Source organism: Felis catus, chromosome F2 (genome assembly GCF_018350175.1).
Source record: "Felis catus isolate Fca126 chromosome F2, F.catus_Fca126_mat1.0, whole genome shotgun sequence".
NCBI lineage: Eukaryota > Metazoa > Chordata > Mammalia > Carnivora > Felidae > Felis > Felis catus.
Genome location: NC_058385.1, coordinates 38144989 through 38160352, shown reverse-complemented (window position 1 = coordinate 38160352; position 15364 = coordinate 38144989). Strand labels below are relative to the sequence as shown.

Genomic DNA, 15364 nt, shown 5'->3' with positions numbered 1-15364 from the left:
ATGTTCCTTTTTTCTCTAAGTGTCAACTTTGTTTTTGAAAAATGATTTCTGAGCACTTGCAGTGTGCCTGGCCCTGGGTAACATAATACTAAATAGCATCAAGTTTCAGCTCAGGCATGGCACTCAGGCTTACAGGGGTTATAAAATGTTTATGACATAAGTTGGATGTTGCCCTTCTCTGCTGGTCATATTCCTTCAATTATTCAATAACTCATTGACTGATATGTGCATAAAATTCTCATTTTACACACATAACATGCTACATACTTACATAAAACTCCTGCAAAGTAGGCATTGTTAGGTTTTCACAAATCACAATTTAGAAACTACTACAGAGCCATGCAAAATAAAACATGCCTATGTATTCCTTTTTCAAAATTTCACTGAGATAGTAGCTAATTTTGAAGAACTTTTTTCCTTCAAATATTTGCCAAGTACATATTTCTAACACTTTGACCTAGAAAGAAGAAACGTACTTACAGATTTAGTATTCCCTTCAATAACTTCTTCTTCCCGTGGTTCAAGTTTGAGATCCTTTAAAGAAAGAAATGGGGAAGGCAGGGACCAGAAATTAGAGGAAACATCATATACTTGAATGGTAACTCTTTTGTGGCTGATATTGTGCCAAAAGCAGCTAATTATCTGAAAGGATATGGAATCATTCTGATTTTAAAAATGAAGTTTCTCCAATAAAGACTCCTTTACCCATTTATCAATGGTAAAGAGCCATTTCAGTGTGTTCAATTTGTTATTACTTTAAGCTTACTGATGATATTACAAGAGAACAAAAGAGAAAGGAGATTCACGAAAACTGGGAAAGGGTAGAACAGTAAAAAAAAAAAAAAAAATGAGTAGGCTGATTTCTTTTGCTGTTAGTACTGATCACCACTTTTCCTGGGAGGTCATGATGGACATTAGCGTAACGGCTACAATACATTTACACTCCAGTGATAATTTTACTTAAACATGAACTCAAAAGCAAATGAAAACACTATTGATATTTTCTAAAAATGAAGGGCTACTAAAAAGATCCTAGAATTTTCTACCGTAATCAGTGGATGATGCTAATGTCTCCAGTGAAACCAAGCATGTAATCTCGGAGGACTTCATTCTAAGAATATATCACCTCGCATTGGTGGTGAGGATTATGCACAATAATTCCTTCAGATAGATAAAGAAATCCCTTGAAATCGGTATAAATCCAGACGGTCTGAAATAACATAAGCTTGTTAAAAACAGGGCTATGTTGCTTTAGCTATGCTATTCTCTTGCAGTAAAACCTTAAACAAGTTACTTGACTTATCTAGGGTTCACTTTTAGTGTTTCCTCTGCCTTAAGTTCTCTATCCCTAGGGCACCATCTAGCTGGCTCCTTTTCCTTTCTCATACCTCAACTCAAATGTCACTGCCTTAGAGCGACCTTCCCGGATCACCCACTTAAGTATCCAACCCCTCATCTCCACCATATTGCCTTAGTTTGTCCTCAGAGTACTTTTCCCTCTCTGAAATTATCTTGTTTCATTTATTTGTTTACTGATTTTGATCTGTCTGTATTGGATGAAGGACCTTACCTGTTTGGATCACTGCTGCATTTCCACTGCCAGAATAATACCTGGCATAAAGTAGATGCTTAACAAGCATTCGTTGAATAAATGAATGGCCTAATGAACACCCCATTTAAATCATAGCTTTTCTGTGAAGGCGAAGTGACACAATGCATATGGATGTGAAGTGAATCTTTTTTTTTTTTATATGAAATTTATTGACAAATTAGTTTCCATACAACACCCAGTGCTCATCCCAAAAGGTGCCCTCCTCAATACCCATCACCCACCCTCTCCTCCCTCCCACCCCCCATCAACCCTCAGTTTGTTCTCAGTTTTTAAGAGTCTCTTATGCTTTGGCTCTCTCCCACTCTAACCTGTTTTTTTTTTCCCTTCCCCTCCCCCATGGGTTCCTGTTAATTTCTCAGGGTCCACATAAGAGTGAAACCATATGGTATCTGTCTTTCTCTGTATGGCTTATTGGATGTGAAGTGAATCTTAAAGACAGAAACTGGAACAATGGTCTCCTTGCCCACTTTTTCCCTAACACCAACTCAGGTACACTTTTCACGTCTACTTTCTTTGATCTAAGATAACAACAGCTTAAATGAAGTCGTATGAACGCAACATCCTTAGTTGTACCCCTTCAAAGAGGATGCCCTGTGATCTGGTGATACACTTAGGGCTTCATGAAGATCAAACAGGTTTTGTCGCTGTTATTTAACATAAAGATGTTTCTGCAGAGTGGGAGCAAAATAGCAAACATAATCTCAATATATCCCCACAAATCCTCATAGAGGCTGAAATGGAAAGATAGAACGCCTGAAGGGATTGTTAGCGATTGCAAGTATTATTTTTCCCCCTCACGTGAATGGTATTGGGCCTGGTTTCCAGTGCAGGAAGGATCTATCACACTAAGTGGAGAGAAAAGAGAACACCTGTTCCACTGCAGGTACACTTCCTCTTAACGGGGAGATCAAACCTAGTGCCAAAAACTGCAGGAGACGAGAGAGTCAGCTGTGAGATGACATGCACTTAGCTACTGTTTGGCAATCGGGTAGTTGTTCCTCTAAAAGCCTAATTCGCAGTACAGAATAAGTTGTAGGAGCAAACGGAACTTGCACTGCCTCTCTCCATTCATTAAGACAGATCCTGCTGAGCCCCACACCGCTGGAAACCCAATGCTGAAGACCATCACATCATACTTTCAGCAAATCTCTCAGACATTGTCCTCAAAATGAAACCCTTTCATGGAAAGGGAGGAAGAAAAAGTCTAGGGAAGAAAGAGATGTGATAATACTTTGATTTAAAGTTGGAAAAAAGGCATGACCTAAGTTTAAGCTATTCCTTTAAAAATAGCTATATAAAGTTAAGACACCAAATAAAGACAGGTTTGCCAAGCACCTCAAAGCCATTTGAAAAGGAGGTATTTGTGTTCTTTAAATGAATCTAAATTTATGTAACAATAGACTATGTTTTAACAAGGTCTGTTTTCCAAATAGAGGTCATGGATTTCCAGCCCTTCCATGATTGGAAAACTAATTTTCATAGCCGCCATTTTTCTCGTGAATATTTTTAGTCTCGGCTCACATATCAATTAATAAAATTAGGAAGGAGGAACGCTGAACTGCTGCCAACTGTAAGTTTAGGTTTTTTGCCCAGTAAATGGCCAACGTAAACGTGACAAACGGTGACATGGTGCCAGAGGGGCTGGCATTCTCCAAAGTCGCTTCCCCTGGACTTGATTACTTGTACAGAACCTCATTTTCAGGGGTCTTACTCAACCTCAGGACTTGGAAGTTTCATCTTTGTGGAGACAGTTCTTAAGATCTTAAACCACTGGCCTGACTTGTTACCTACCAACATCTACCTGGACATTTCTGCCTACGTGTCCTATTGGGTCTTGAAATTAACACATCTAATAAGCCGGTTCACCTCACCTCACCTCACCTCACCTCACGATCTCTCACTTGTCTCTCCATTTCTGTTAGTGGTACAATTGACCGAGACACTCAGGCTCAAATCCTCAGACTCCTCTTTGAGATACTCCTGTCCTTTACCCATCATACCCACTCAGGGAATTTCACTTTAAGTCTTTCACTCTGCCATTTTCTTTTCAGTCATACAATACAGGTCCGTCTCTTTCCATACCTAATCCCAGCAGGCTCAGATCTAGAACCTGCTCTTTAATGTCACTGCTTGAGATGGCTTCGGTGGCTCTGACTTTGAATGTTCCTGTTTAAATCCAGTTTGTATGCTTGCTGTCCAATTTTCTATCTAAAAGATCTCTTTGGTCATATCACTTCCCTGTTGAAAAACAATAAATGCTTCCTGTTGTCTCCAAGGCCAAGCCCAAATCCCTTTCTCTATTATTTAATGCCATCCATAATATGGCCCCCATCCATCTGCACAATCATATTTGTTATCATTTCCCCAAATGAAAGACTAACCAAGCTGGTCTATTTAAGCTTTACTCACGCTATCACCCTTACCTGAATATCCTCTCTAGCTGCTCTCTTTTTACTAAAATTTTACTGCTCCATAGCACAGGTTTGTTTGTTCACTAGTTTGTTATCAGACAAGCATTTATTCCAATTTTAGTGACAATACATTTTACTTTCAGGGAATTCTCTCTTCTCCCTTCAATATAGTGCTCTGGGACTGTTAATCAAGATGTTCTCCCCCTCATCAGTTAAGAAGCTACTTTCTAGAGGTTGAGAGTGTAATTTCATCTTTTAGTATATCATGCAACCATTTCCCTGAGTCACTTTGAAATATTCCCAAGACATCAGCCAGGTCGTCCCTAAGAGCTGCCACATGCATTGTTCAAGCACCCTGCTACCTACGGCATTGATAACTCAAGAGTCAGGCAATGCAGTACATTTATTTAACTTGCAACTCCACATATTACACATATAACTAGGGGTAGGCATGGGTGGCCTAAGAATTAATGTGAGCTTCTCTATTTGCTTTAACAGAATGGCTCAGGGGTGCCTGGGTGGCTCAGTCGGTTAAGTGTCCGACTTTGGCTCAGGCCATGATCTTACAGTTTGTGAGTTCGAGCCCCGCGTCGGGCTCTGTGCTGACAGCTCGGAGCCTGGAGCCTGGAGCCTGCTTCGGATTCTGTGTCTCCCTCTCTCTCTCTCTGACCCTCCCCCACTCACGCATGCTCTCTCTCTCTCTCAAGAACAAATAAACATTAAAAAAAAGAAAGGCCCAGATAACTACCAAGTAGTCATTTGTAGCATCACAGCGCTCCTGGCTATTATTCTATCCATGGGGCAGCCATGGATATATTAATACAATGAGGAAAACGGGTCACTGAAAAGTGAGAGGGAGAAGAAAGAAAAAGAAGCACCCACCTTCTTTTCCAGTCGATCAATTAATTTCTGGAGTCTATTGATCTGGGTCATCCACTGGTTGTCTTCTTCTAATAAGCCTTGAGGGGAAAATCATGAGGGCAATTAAACAGAGCAGGAATGCTTTGGCATCTCAGAATTTTCCTTTTACCCGGAAGGAAGCACACAGTGTCACTGACTAGTCAGCACCCTTTTAAGAAATATATTCACGTGAGTGCTTTCTAAGTTATTGATTTCCATAGATCCATGCATCCCCGTGGGTTCACTCTTACAAGTCTGTGGTTTTTATGTTGCTGCCTGTACTGGTCTTTGATAGTCAAAGAACAGCTCCTGCTGAGACACGTTTACCACCCCACGAGATGGCTGAGTTTTCTTCTGAAAAAAAGGAAAGCTTTAATCAATAATTCTAAACTTACTTCCAAAACAGTGGAAGAAGCCAGGGAAATAATAGGCTTGACCACAGTAAGGTAGCTGGTGTCTCCTTTCCTAGGGACTGACCCGAGCAAACACGGACAATATGGTCATGGCATAGCAGTTAAGAGAGCAGACTCTGGAACCTGAAGATCATGGTCAAATTACTTGGCTCCTCTGGCCTCAGCTTCCTTATTTTTAAAATGGCAATAATACCACCACTGGCCACATCGTCATTGTGAGGAATAAATTAGAATATATATGCATATATACAAACATATGCATATGCATATATGTGTAGTATACGTATGTCTGTGTGAACATATACACAAACACATCTATAGTCCAGCACCGGGGCAAGCATTATGTAAGTTCTGCTGTTATTATTGCTGTAATTACATTTTCTAAAATAAGTAGCTTTTATTATTGTTTTTCAAGCTCTACACCCAATGTGGGGCTTGAACTCATGACCTGGAGATTATTCAAAGGTGCAGAGGGAAGAGTTGTGGTCTGAGCCCCTGCACAAACATCCCGGCATCCTTCTGTATCCTTATGGCAGCTTGTGCAAAATTATTTCATAGGCATTTGCTGAAATAATAGTATTGAATACTTCTTGATGGGAGAATGTAATTGAATTCAAACCATAAAGCCTTGTTTTAGCTTTGAATGTTAGAAAGATAAGACCAAAATTATAAAGAGGTAGTACTTTACATTAGAAATCACTTCTCTTTCTGCATTCTTGGGCAAAACTCTCAAAGCTTATCGCATAAATTATGATGCGAAACTAAGTAGTAGCACAGTCACACAGAAGCAGCTACAAAAAATCAGAATAAGGGTGCTTTATAATAGAAAACACTGTAACTGTATAAACAAAATCTATGTTTATTTTTAATTTAGGAATTAATTAACACATTTCCATTCCGGATTGTTCCTAAAAGAATTTAAGGAGGCTGTCACGTCAAAATTTCTTAGAAGGATATTTTGGGTTTTGCTGTGTTTTCAAAATGGTTAAAGCATAAAGGACAATCTATATTTTGACTCAGGAGCCTAGACCTGTCATTTCCTCGTCAACACACAGTAGACTATATCATTGTTCCTAAGTTTTCACTATCTTCCTGTTATAGAATTCTACATATACAACCTCTGCCCTTCAACTTTGCAGGACCTCCTACCACAATGGATGGAGTACATGTCCCTTCCCACTATTACTGGCTTTGGCATGTGACTCATTTGGTCAATGGAGAGCTAGCAGGTAAGATGCACACAGTGGTTTTAACTGAGCTGTGTGATTTATGCTTCTGACACCCAGCAGAAGAGTTTGCTTCAAGTAGTCACTGATCCCAGGAGGCTACGTGAGAAGCAGAGCTGAGCCCAACCTAGAGGCTGGAGAGCACACATCACCCAAATCACAATCAACTACGTACCCATGAACAAAAAAGACAAATATTTGCGATTGTAAACACTGAGATTTTAAGGTTGTTTCCAAGTAAAAATGGTCTAATGAATCGTATGACCTTGGACAAATTGCTGTACTTCTGGGGAAATAAATATACTGACATCTATCTCATAAGGCACTAGAATATAAGATAATGATCAAGAAAGCACTTTGAAACCTTCCAAGTACAGTATGTGTAAATATAGGCTAGAGTTAGTACTTTGATTTTCTGAAATATTAGATAAGAGTTAATTGTGTTAAAATGGTATGTTCATTGGGGCGCCTGGGTGGCGCAGTTGGTTAAGCGTCCGACTTCAGCCAGGTCACGATCTCGCGGTCCGGGAGTTCGAGCCCCGTCTCAGGCTCTGGGCTGATGGCTCGGAGCCTGGAGCCTGTTTCCGATTCTGTGTCTCCCTCTCTCTCTGCCCCTCCCCCGTTCATGCTCTGTCTCTCTCTGTCCCAAAAATAAATAAAAACGTTGAAAAAAAATAAAAAAAAGGTATGTTCAAGTGGTTTATATATATACATACATATACATACATAGCTTCTAGAAATTACTGTGATATTTTGTAACATGGATTTGTATATTTCAAATGAATTTCAAAGTAATTATTACAAATGACATTATTAAAATATAACGACCTAATAATTATTAATAAGGTTTTAGTCCAGGTTTGGGTCTGGGTGGCTCAGTCGGTTGAGCGCTCAACTTCGGCTCAGGGCATGATGTCGCAGTTCGTAAGCTCGGGTCCCACACAGGACTCGCTGCTGTCAGTGCAAAGCCTGCTTTAGATTCTCTGTCCCCCTCTCTCTGCCCCTGCCCCCCTTGCACGCTCCCTCTCTCTCAAAAAGAAATAAATATTAAAACATTTTTTAAAAGCTAAGGTTTCAGCCCAATAAAGGTTATATTACCCACTTCCTGAAACAGACTTTGCATATGTGTAGGCAGGCTTTAGGGGATCCGGAGCAAATTAGGGTAAAGGGCGCTTCCTTCCTTGAAACTGATAGGAATTTCTACAAGTCTCAAGGTCCCATCACCCTCTGTGCACTGCGAGGTGCAGTTGTGGGATTCTCATGGAAACAATGGTGTGGATCATCACCTCGTTCTTAATACCACAGGCTCTTTGCCACTGCGGTTCAGACAAACTTTTCTGAAAGCATTTCATTACTATTGCCATTTTACTTGCTTAAAAAAATAAATCAGTGTGAAAATCAAAACAGTCAGTTTGGAAGAAGAAAAATGGCAAAGCTACATTACCTGGACCACAGGCACTGAACTGGGGGCTTTTGGGGGAGAAGCTGTTGTGCCTCTGGACTCGGCGACTTGATCGCTTTCCAGGCCACTGGATCAACAGGACTTCTGGCTTGGTCGGCCCTTGCCTGGAACAACAGAGACAACATTTAACCTCAGCGTCAGGCTCTGGCCCCGAGAAACAGATCTTCAGCCATCAGTCACAAAGATTTTCTGGTGTAGCGACATGAGAAGTTAGGAGAATTACTGCTTGCCAACACGCTCTAGAGACCCAGAGGATTTGGTTTTATACACGTGAACCTACAGGAGAGACTCGGAGCTGGCTTTATGCTTTAAAAGTCTGAGTAAAAATCATATCGTAATTTGTGATTTAAGAAAAACTTCTTTCTTTTCTGGGCCAAACCATCAGTGGAAAAACTGTTTCTGTGTGTGCTGGTGTATTTAGTTCGCGAACACCTATGGAGTCTGTTTCTTTTTTCAGTTTTAAATTTTTTAAATCAAGGCTATGTATCCATATATTTTTAAAAGTCAAATAATTCTATAAAACTCATTTTAACAAATAGGAGTTCCTACTCACCTCCACACCACTCCCCATTCACAGAAGGAATGCTTACAACAAGTGTTCATTTGGATGTTTATCCTCATACCTATATATAATATGCTTAAAGTGCTATCTCTTTATTGTTTAGTTTTTAAACGTATCTATTAGCTTCCTAAAAGGAAAAGCTCAGGGCAATGATATATGCAAGGAAATATTATAAGGAATTTAAAGGAAGACTGCTTAAAAGGATGGATTCGATTCGGGAGGCAAGCATTTGGTTCCCTATTCTTCTCTCCTGGTTGGAATACAAACATGATAGCTGAATTCCAGCAACCATATTGGGCCATGAGGCAAACCCGAGGGTGTACTCACTATGTGAAAAAGGCAGGAGGTCTATGATAAATCTGTAGAGCTGTCATACTTGATTAGGCTGCTGCCACCACGCTCTTTCATAACAGATAATAAGTCCTTATGTGTTTAAGCCTCCTTTTTTTCCTGTTATATGCAGCAACATCTAATACTAATTTATTCATCCAAAAATCTTCCTTTGTTATCAGTAAGGGAAAATTTCTTTAGCCTCTCTCTGGTGCTGATTCCCCCCCCAACCCCCTTTTAAATTTGGATTTCATTTACTCTTTGGTTTGGTGGAAGGGAACATCTAATGGCTTCACAGGAAAGGGTGCACCATGCGAGGCAAAATTTGTGAGACACTGCATATTAAAAAGATACTTTTATTTTATTCTCCTACTTCATTGGTGGTTTTATGGGGCAAATAACTTTTTTTTATTTTTTAAAATTCCAGTATCATTAATGCACAGTGCTAATAAGTACTGTGCTAAAACTAATAACTGTGCTGAAACTAATAAGTTTCAGGAGTACAATATAGTGATTCAACAATTCTATACACTACTCAGAGTTCATCATCATAGATGTACTCTGAATCCCCTTCACCTATTTCACCCATCCCCCCACTCAACTCCTCTCTCAGAACCATCGGTGTGTTCTGTATAGTTAAGAGTCTGTAACTGGTTTGTCTCTTTTTTCCCTTTGTTTTGTTTCTTAAATTCTACATATGAGTGAAATCATATGGTGTTTGTCTTTCTCTGACTGAATTATTTCACTTAGCTTCATACTCTCCAGATCCATCCATGTTGTTGCAAAAAGCAAGATTTCATTCTTCTATGTGCCCAAGTAATATTCCACTGTGTGTGTGTGTGGTGTGTGGGGATATATATATATATATATATATATATATATATATATATATATGTGTGTGTGTGTGTGTGTGTGTGTGTGTGCATCTTTGATATCAATTAATTGACCATATGATCATGAGTTTATTTCTGGGCTTTCTATTCCGTTCCACTGATCTATGTGTCTAATTCTGTGCCAGCACCATGCTGTTTTGATGGCTACAGCTTTGGATTATATCTTGAAATCTGGATACCTCCAGTTTTGTTCTTCTTCTTCAAGATTGTTTTGGCTATTCAGGGTCTTTTGTGGTCCCATAGAAATTTTAGGATTGTTTGTTGCAGTTTTGTGAAAAACACTGTTGGTATTTTGATAAGGACTGCATTAAATCTGTAGATTGCTTTGGGTTGTATGAGCATTTAAAAAATATTTCTTCTCCCAATCCACGAGCATGGAATGTCTTTCCATTTATTTGTGTCATCTTCAATTCTTTCATCAATGTGTTATAGTTTTCAGAGTACAGTTCTTTCATCTCCTTGGTTAAGTTTATTCTTTGGTTTTTAAATTATTTTTGGTACAAATGTAAACGGGATTGTTTTCTTAATTTCTCTTTCTGCTATTTATGAGTGTACAGAAATTCAGTGAATTTCTGTGTATTGACTTTGTCTCTTGTAATTTTATTGAATTCATTTATCATCAGTTCTAGTAGTTTTTTGATGGAGTCCTCAGGGTTTTCTATATATAATATGTCATCTGCAAATAGTGAAAGTTTTACTTCTTCCTTACCAATTTGGATGCCTTTTCTTTCCTTTTCTTGTTGATTTCTGCAGCTAGGATTTCTAGTACTATATTGAATGACAGTGGTGACAGTGGACATCTTTGTCTCATTCCTGACCTTAGGGGAAAAGCTCTCAGTTTTTTAACCAATGAGTATGATGTTAGCTGTGGGTTTTTACACATGGCCTTTATTATGTTGAGGTATGTTCCCTCTAAACTTACTTTATTGAGGGTCTTTATCATGAATGGATGTGGTACTTTGTCAAATGCTTTTTCTGCATCTATTGAAATGAACATATAGCTTTTAATCCTTCCTCTTGTTCATGTGATATATCATGTTTATTGATTTGCAAATATTGAAATCCCACTTAGCTGTGGTGAATGATTTTTTTAAATTTATTGTTGGATTTGGTTTGCTAATATTTTGTTAGGATTTTGCATCCATGTTCTTCACAGACATTGGCCTGTAGTTCTCTATTGTAGTGTCTTTACCCAGTTTGGGTATCAGGGTAATGCTGGCTTCACAGAATGAATTTGGAAGTTTTCCTTTCTCTTCTTTTTTTTTGGAATAGTTTGAGAAGAATGGGTATTAACTCTTCTTTAAATATTTGGTAGAATTCACCTGTGAAGTCATCTGGTCTTGGACTTTTGTTTATGGGGAGTTTTTGAATACTGATTCGATTTTATTGGTGGTAATCAGTATTCTGAAAGAGTATTCTTAGCTATGGCTTTTTTTTTTTCATTTCAGCACTTTGAATAATAGATCAAGCTACTCCCTCTGACCTGCAGTGTTTCTGCTGATTTTAATTATTATGTGTCTTGGTGTGGACCTGCTTGGGTTGATTTTATTGGAGGCTCTCTCTGCCTCCTTGATCTGGATGTCTGTTTCCTTCCTCAGATTCAGGAAGTTTTCAGCCATTATTTCTTCACATAAATTTTCTGCCCCTGTTTCTCTCTCTTCTCCTTCTGGGATCCCTATAATGTGAATGTTATCGCACTTAATGGTGTCACTGAATGCCCCTAATCTATTCTTATTTTTTACTATTATTTTCTCTTTCTTGAGCTTGATTGCTTTATATCACTGTGTCTTCCAGGTTACTGATCCATTCTTCTGCTTCCTCTAGTCCACTACTGATTCCCTCTACTGTAGTTTTAATTTCTATTATTGTGATCTTCACCCCTGTTTTTTTTTTTTTCATATTCTATGTCTTTGTAGAGAGTCTTACTGAAATATTCCGGTCTTTTCTTGAGTCAGATGAGTATGTTTATGACCATTAATTTAAATTCTCCATCAGGTATATTACTTATCTCCATTTCACTTTGCTCTTTTGCTCTGAGTTCATCCTGTTCTTTCACGTGGGACATATTCCCTGTCTCCTCATCTTGCCCAACTTTCTGTGTCTGTTTCTATATATTAGGAAAGTCAGCTATGTCTCCTTCTCCTGAAAGTAGTGGCCTTATGAAGAAGAGGTCCTGTAGTGCCATGCAGTGCAATGCCCCCCGTTTACCAGAAGCTGGCATTTCAGGGGTGTCTCCTATGTGTGTTACATGCATCCTAATGTTTTGGCCAAGCTGTATTTGCCTTCAGTATAGTCAGCTGCAGTGTCTCTCTCTCTCTGTCTGTTGTGCCAGGGTTTGGTCCTTGTTTTGTTAATGGGAAAGTCTGGTGCCACTTTGGCATTGAGTTTGGTCAAAGCAGGCATTTACCTGAACTGTGGTCGCACTGATCTCCAAGGCACTCCCCCTATATTGTCTACTGAGTGGTTTCTGTTGGTGGGCAGGGCCTGCAGTCAGACTAGATGTCTGCCCCAGTCCACTTCTGGGGCCCCAGTGGAGCTGGTATGTGTGGTTACCTTTCCCCCTCCCCAGGCCAGAAGTAACTTTGGATTTGCATTGGCCACTGTATTGGATTCTTGCCTAATGCCACACCTGTAGCACCATTTTGGACTCCTGCCAAGTTGGATTACAGCAGACGGGCCTGCAGAAGAACATGGGTGATGGGCATGCTCTTGACAAGCTAGATGAAGAGTGTTTATGCTGATTCCCGAAGGAGTCCATATATCTACTCTGAGGTGCGTGGGAGGGAAATGATGCTTGCCAACTCCTTTGTTCCTGGAGAAGTCTCCCAAAGATCCCTCCTCCTCCAGCACACATTTTGAGATTAGTAAATAAATCTCCTTCCCATATATTCCCTTCAGTTTTCAAACTGCTGCTTCTATGCTGTATCTCAGCAGGGATGTTTGTTTTGCTGTTTCTTTGAGGGCGGGAACCCAGTTTCCTATGGCCTTCCAGATCTTTTTTTTTTTTTTAATTCTAGGTGTTAAGCCCCACTAATTCAAAGAACTAACGAAGTTGAGCCACTCTGGTTTTCAAATCCAAATGTTATAGGGGTTCATCTTCCCTGTGTGGGTCCCTTGTGTCTGGGGTGCTTGGTCCAGAGTTCGGTCATCTCCCTTTTCCATGCTTACAGCGTCCCTCCCTACCACAGACAGTCGAGTGGGTCTATTTGGCTCCTGACTGTATCTCCACCCTTCCTACCACTTTCAAGGTGGCCTCTTCTCTACATTTATCTGTGGAAAGTCTGTTCTGCCAGTCTCCTGGTCATTTTCTAGGTTATTTACACTTATGTGGGTGTTACTTAGGTGTATCTATGAGACTATGTGAGCCTAGGATCCTTCTACTCGGCCATCTTTCCCAGAAGTCAGAGTGAAGAATTTTAGGTTGCAAATCATTTCCTCCTCAAATTTTTTTTTTTCAACATTTATTTATTTTTGGGACAGAGAGAGACAGAGCATGAACGGGGGAGGGGCAGAGAGAGAGGGAGACACAGAATCAGAAACAGGCTCCAGGCTCTGAGCCATCAGCCCAGAGCCTGACGCGGGGCTCGAACTCACGGACCGCGAGATCGTGACCTGGCTGAAGTCTGACGCTTAACCGACTGCGCCACCCCGGCGCCCCCCTCCTCAAATTTTGAAAAAGCTGCCTCACTGCATTCTAGCTTTTAGTGTCATTATTTAAAAAATCTAGTGTCTTATTCATCCTCTGTGTTTGACCTAGTTTTTGGTCTGGGAGATTTTAGACACTTCTCTGTCTCTGGTATTCTGAAATACCGTAATGGCATTCCTTGGTGTCAGATTTTACAATTCATTGTAATGGGCTCTTAGTCTGTTCTATCAACTTGGAAACTCATGTCCTTGTCTGAGAATTATTTCTTAGGTAATTTCTCTCCTTTTTTTCTCTATCTGAAATTACTACTTTTCAAATCTTGAACCTCTTGGACTACCCTATAGCTTTATTATTTTTCTTTCTTATATTTCATCTTTTTTTGAAAATGTCATCACACTTTTATCTCCAAATCTTGCTCACAGGTTCTTATTTCTGCAATCATAATTTCCAAGAGTTCTTTGAGTGCTTTGAATATTATTATTTTTAAGTAGCATCCTTTCCTTAATTCATAAATGCAATATTTTTTCTGTTTTCTGAGGGTATTGATGATTTTGGGGGGGGGAGTCTTCTTCTGTTCTCTGGATTATATGTTTGTTCTAAGTTTCTTTTTTTGTGTTTGATTTGTTCTCCTGGTTGTCCAGGAGAGGCAAAGAGAGAGAGAGAGAGAGAGAGAGAGAGCGAGCGAGCAATTGCCAACTCACAGCCTCCACTGTAGAGTGGCCTGGCTAGGCCTATTCATTATGGGCACCATATCTTGGTACTTTAAGTCTTTCTCTTGGACTGAGAAAAGCCAGGGAAGCATCCCCAACTAGTGTATAAGCTCGCTGTAAGTGCTCTGAGTGGGTTTCAAAGCTCACCGTTCAGTATGGAGACTTTCACTTAATGCCTCAGTTTTTAGTATCATGTACTAACCCCTGCTGTGCTAGGTGTACATCTGTTCACCTTCTCCAGAACGAACATCTCTAGGCTTCCTCGAGGAGTCATCACACAGCACTGGGTGGACCTTTCAGCAATACATTAGCCCTGCCTTCATCCCCACTGCACATGGTGAAGCCAATCCTTGAGCCTTTCTGAGATTTTGTGGTACCCATTACATTGCATTTTGGCTTCATACATTGTCTATATTTCATATTTCTCAGAGCTTCTACATCAGTCATCACTAGATTCATTTTCTTTCCATATTCCAAGCTTCTATCTCGCTGGTTCCTCTATCCTTATCTTTGTAGGTTTATGACTCCTTTTTGTCCAGGCACTGTTAATGCCTTTTTTGAAAAGTTTAGGGAGGAAGGAAAAGAAATCATGTTTACTCTCCAATCTTTAACTAGACCATCCTATGGAAAGTCAACTTTCTATCAATTTCAGTGGTCACAAGAATAGGAGACTAGATTAGTTATTCTCTACGTTCAGGCTGAGGGAATATGAACTGTCTGAACTTTTATAATTACCTATAAGCTTCCCTGACTTCTATAACAGCCAACCATCAAAAGGAGAAAAATAACTTCCAAACCTAGAAGGAAATCAGTCATTTCTCTGGATAAAGGAGAACTTTGGAAAATAGAGTAAATTTTCAGATTCCATTATAAAAAAGAAATTCACATATAATTAAACTGTGTTCCCAGAAATCTGGTTTGTGAGGAATGGAGATTTATATAAGAGGACAGGGGCCTCTAGAGGGAAAACTTCAGTGTAACATAATGATTATTCTTGTCATTGGCTATTAGGTACTTTCAGAAGACATGGAATTAAAGTGGCTCCCATTTACCAGTATGCCAGGACAGATACAAAGAGTGTTGTAGAACACCATCTGAAAATCTCACCTCTGTGGCATTCCAGCTGTACGCATCCCTTCTCTCTGAAATTGCCATTTTCACATGAATAGACACAGACATTCTGCCCAACATTGCATGTC

General features: G+C 39.7%; 1 protein-coding gene across 2 annotated transcripts in view; it reads right to left on the bottom strand.

Moving 5' to 3' along the window:
• Positions 1-15364, bottom strand: part of NECAB1 (N-terminal EF-hand calcium binding protein 1) — a 197788-nt gene that overhangs the window by 32004 nt on the left and 150420 nt on the right. For both annotated transcript variants that reach the window (XM_003999959.6, XM_011291311.4), the window contains exons 7-9: positions 8007-8128; positions 4906-4982; positions 481-534 (exon numbers count right to left, since the gene is read on the bottom strand). In XM_003999959.6, coding sequence (XP_004000008.3) covers positions 481-534; positions 4906-4982; positions 8007-8128 — 253 coding nt within the window. The remainder of the gene's footprint in view (positions 1-480; positions 535-4905; positions 4983-8006; positions 8129-15364) is intronic.